This window comes from Pundamilia nyererei, unplaced genomic scaffold (assembly GCF_000239375.1).
Source record: "Pundamilia nyererei isolate P.nyererei 1_Seehausen unplaced genomic scaffold, PunNye1.0 scaffold00333, whole genome shotgun sequence".
Classification (NCBI taxonomy): Eukaryota; Metazoa; Chordata; class Actinopteri; order Cichliformes; family Cichlidae; genus Pundamilia; species Pundamilia nyererei.
The window spans coordinates 142,071-146,636 of NW_005187734.1; the positions used below are offsets into that span (position 1 = coordinate 142,071).

Here is a 4,566-nt window from a genome sequence, read left to right on the forward strand (position 1 = left end):
CAGGGTTTGAGAAGCTGACACGCCGTCATGCTGTCAAACTTATACCGACTGTGAATTGCTCGGTGGAAGAAGCTGTTTTGGCTGTAGGAGAGGTGGTGGGCTATGACAGCGTGAAATCTGCCTCCCGTATGAACGGTGCTATTATTATTTTTCTTGATAAGGTACCTAAAGTTAATGAGTTGGTGGAAAGCGTCGTCGTCATTCATGACACCTTTACGCCTGTTCTCCCGTTGGTTAGCCCTGCTAAAAAGGTTACCATCTCAAATGCGCCTCCTTTTATTAAAAATGAAACTTTAGCCAAGGAGCTGTCACGGTATGGCCAACTGGTTTCGCCCATAAAGACGGTCTCTTTGAGGTGCAAATCTGTGCTCCTCAAACATGTGTGTCACAGAAGGCAGGTTTTTATGATCCTCAAAGACAACGCTGGCGAGCTGAACCTGTCTTTCACGTTCAAAATAGAGGGTTTCAACTACATGGTGTTTACTTCATCTGAGAGCATGAAATGTTTTGGTTGTGGTGGAGAAGGGCATTTAATTCGCTCCTGTCCAGAGAGACGAAGAAACACGCAGCCCGCGGATGATGCCATTGGGTCATCTTCTGGTAGGGACCCGGCGATCGCTCATGCGAAACCCGCTGAGACCGCGGGCAGCTCCGCCATAGCTGAGGTGGACCCCGCTGCCGAGGCGCCTGTGGAAAACCGGCATTTTCCAAGCAGTAACGGGTCTGATGAAACTGGCATTGTGAAAAGTGTTGATGGTGTGGAACCGGATCTGACTAATGACCAATCTGCAGTTTTTTCTTACACCAGTCAGACAGCTGACACGACTCTTGAGTCTGTGTGTGATGATCTTTGTGAGGATGACGACATGCTTGATGAGGATTTGCTGAAGTTGTCTCAAAAGAGAAAGAGCTCGGAACCTGCCCACTGTAGTACAAAAATGTCGAAAGCTAAGAGAGGAAACAGAACAGGAGAGAGCAGCATTGAGTCTGAAAGTGATTTGTCCCTAAGCCAGGAACACCAGAATCTGTACTCTCCTGCTGAGATCAGGAAATTCTCGCAGAAAACCAAAGGCCTCAGGATGGTGAAAGTGGAGGATTATTTTTCGGACCTTAAGCTTTTTGTTGAGTCGTCTCGGGTCCTGACAAAAATCAGGGGATTTTATTGATGATGTGTTGACAGACCAAGAGATCTATCGTTTAAAGAAACTGATTTTGAAAGTGAGATCTCAAGCACTTACTGCTGATGATGACGATGATGTTTAGGAACACACTCTATATGTCACTGTCTTTTTTCCTCTGTCTCGCTTCTCTCATGTCTGAATTCAAGATAGGCACATTAAATTTAAATGGTGCTAGAGATGAGGTAAAAAGAGCTGCTTTTTTTTTAGCTTATGAACCTAAAGAAATTGGATCTTATGTTGGTTCAAGAAACTCACAGTACTGGTGACGATGAGAGTGACTGGAGGAAGGGCTGTGGGGGAGATGTTTTTGTAGTCATAAGTCCAGTTGTAGTGGAGGTGTGGGGATTGTGTTCTCTAAGAACTTTTTACCTGTTTCTTGCGAAGCAGAGGAAATAATCAAGGAGTGTTTGCTGAAAGTTAAAGTCAAATATGAACATGTGACTTTTGTTTTTCTCAATGTATATGCACCAACTAAAGGAGTGGACAGAATGGGTTTTTTAGATGTCCTGTGTGATACTGTTAAGGTTTCTAGCGATGATGAGTATTTGTTTTTGTGAGGGGATTTCAATTGTACTGCTAACCCACCTTTGGATAGGAACCACATCGAACCTCATCCTGCGTCCTCTCACAGGCTTAGGCAGCTGGCTGCAGCTGTGGACCTGTCAGATGTGTGGAGGTTTTTCAATGGACATCTGTGGCAGTACACATGGAGTCATTCTAAGGACAATCATTTATCTTTGGCAAGACTGGATCGCATATACTCATTTAAACATCATTTGAGTATTTTAAGGACTGTCAGATAACCCCTGTTGGTTTCTCTGATCATTGTCTGGTTCATTGTTCTGTTTTCATTAAAAATGTTCATGTAAGGAGTGCCTACTGGCATTTCAATATGGCCCTGTTACATGACAACACTTTTAGGACAGCTTTTGAATTTTTTTGGCTCACTCACTGGAAATCTAAATCTGACTTTGCATGTATCCAGCAGTGGTGGGATTTTGAGCAGTGTCAGATCAAACAATTGTGTCAACAGTTCACTCGTGATGTGACTAGAGACATAACCAGATCTATGAGAAACCTAGAGACTCAGGTGGTAGAACTGCAGAGTTTAGCGGTGTCTACAGGAAACCAGGGGCTTTTAGATTCCCTCAAATCCAGAAAGGCTTTTTTAGCTGACCTGTTGGGCACGACAGCCAAAGGGGCTTTGGTCAGGTCACGTTTCCTCAGTGTCACGGAGATGGATGCCCCATCTCACTTTTTCTTTGGACTGGAAAAGAAGAATGGGCAAAGAAAAATTATTCACTCTCTGTCTCACGATGGCTCAATAATCTCGGATCCTTCTGAGATCAGACAGTTTGCTGTCAGCTTTTATAAGGACCTTTTTAAGAGTGATTTCTCAGAAAATCCTAGTTTGTGCAATAGATTCTTCAAGGGACTCCCTCAGGTGGCGGCTGAAACCAATCGAAAACTGGAGGTTCAGCCAACTTTGCGTGAACTTCATGCTGCTCTGATGAGTTTTCAGAATGGTAGAGCTCCTGGCATGGATGGCCTTCCTGTTGAGTTCTACAAAGACTTTTGGTCTGTGATGGGTGAGGATTTGCTGGAGGTTGTCACAGATAGTCTGCAGAAAGGCTTGCCGCCTCTGAGCTGTAGACGGGCGGTCATCACTCTGCTGCCAAAGAAGGGAGATCTGCGCAGTTTGAAGAACTGGAGATAGGTATCGTTGCTCTGTACAGACTATAAGATTTTCTCCAAAGTCCTGGCCACCAGGCTTCGTGACGTGATGGCTTCTGTTGTTCATGGGGACCAAACGTATTGCGTCCCCGGCAGGCTGATAAGTGATAATGTCACTTTTATTAGGGATGTTTTGGACCTCTCTAGCTCTTTGGGTATAAATGTTGGTCTCATTTCTCTAGACCAACAAAAAGCTTTTGACCGGGTTGAACACCAATATTTGTGGCTGCTTTTGGCTTCAGCCTAGGTTTTGTAGCCATGATTCAGGTTCTGTACCGTGACATTAACTCCGTTTATTGAAAATATAATTAATACATTTTCTTTTTATTAAATCGAGTATTTTAGAAGTCAGGCATTAAAAGAAAGTGCCCCTGATCAGAATTAAACATAATCACATATGAATTAAGGTTCTGTGTTCACCAGTGCTAGAATTATTACCATGCCAAATCATGCATAATGATGGACTGGCGACATACTTATATTTCCCACATTCCTGCAGACACTAAAAGGTCAAAGCTGGATAATGTCAACACACACAAAATTCAGACATTAGACCAGTCATTTTCACTACTCAAACTACATTTGTAATTTAACATAATAATCACCCTTATACTTGGATTATTATAGGGTTAAGAATTTGGTTAAGAATAAAGATGATTTACTAGTTAAGCCTATTCTCTGAACTCGTCACTTCTACTTCAGGCTTTGGTAGTCAATAAGGTTGCTGCTATCAGGTCTCATATCACTCCTCCAGCTTTTTCTTATCCCCCAGATTTCTGCTGTTTTCATTCACTTTGTCAAGGTCCTGGAGAAGAATTGTCTTCCTTCAGCTCCAGGCTTTTCTGGATGGCATCTCTGAAACATTTCGGTTAGATGCCAGAGTGCTACATAGCACTGAAACTGTGCTTTTAATGTTTTTGTTTTTTTGTTTTTTTTAAAAAAGGTTTTTTAATAAACAGAAATAACAGAATGTATGGATAACAAGAAGTATGCACTTGGAGTCTTTCTAGATCTATAAAAAAGCATTTGATACTGTTGACCACGAAATTCTAAAAATCAAACTTGAAAAATATGTTTGAACTGGCAAAAGTTTTTCTGTCCACCCCCTTACATTTATGAAATGCATTCAGGCTACATTACAATGAACAGCCATCAGTCATAATTATATTATATACCATTATTATTATATACCATTCATATTTTAAAATAGTAATTTTAGAAAAAGCAGTCAAATATTTAAAAAAACAAACTTTTCCACATGAAAAGTGACCACTTTAAGTCACATTGATGGAATTAACTGCATATCATAGAAAAAGGCATTTCAGGTTTACAAATGTTTAGTTTTATTCCCACTCTGCTAACATATGCTACCTACTGTCATTTACTTGGAGGCAGACATAAAGATTTCTCATTGACATAACTCAGCATGCCAAACTTACCGATTTTCTTGCTGCAACTTGTGTTGTTGTCCAGGAGGCCATCATTTCTCCAGTCTCCCCCGATGTGCTCTACCTCTTTCGAGTCCAGGCTGTCTGCACTAATGACATGCGCAGTGACTTCAGTCAGAGTATGCTTTTTAGAGGTAGTACGTGCTCACACACACACACACACACACACACACACACACACACACACACACACACACACACAC

General features: G+C 41.8%; 1 protein-coding gene across 1 annotated transcript in view; it reads left to right on the forward strand.

Annotated features, from left to right (window-relative positions):
- Positions 1-4,566, forward strand: part of LOC102215143 (receptor-type tyrosine-protein phosphatase gamma-like) — a 146,095-nt gene that overhangs the window by 107,694 nt on the left and 33,835 nt on the right. Inside the window, exon 10 of the mRNA XM_013915622.1 lies at positions 4,389-4,497. Within this exon, the coding sequence (XP_013771076.1) occupies positions 4,389-4,497 (109 nt within the window). The remainder of the gene's footprint in view (positions 1-4,388; positions 4,498-4,566) is intronic.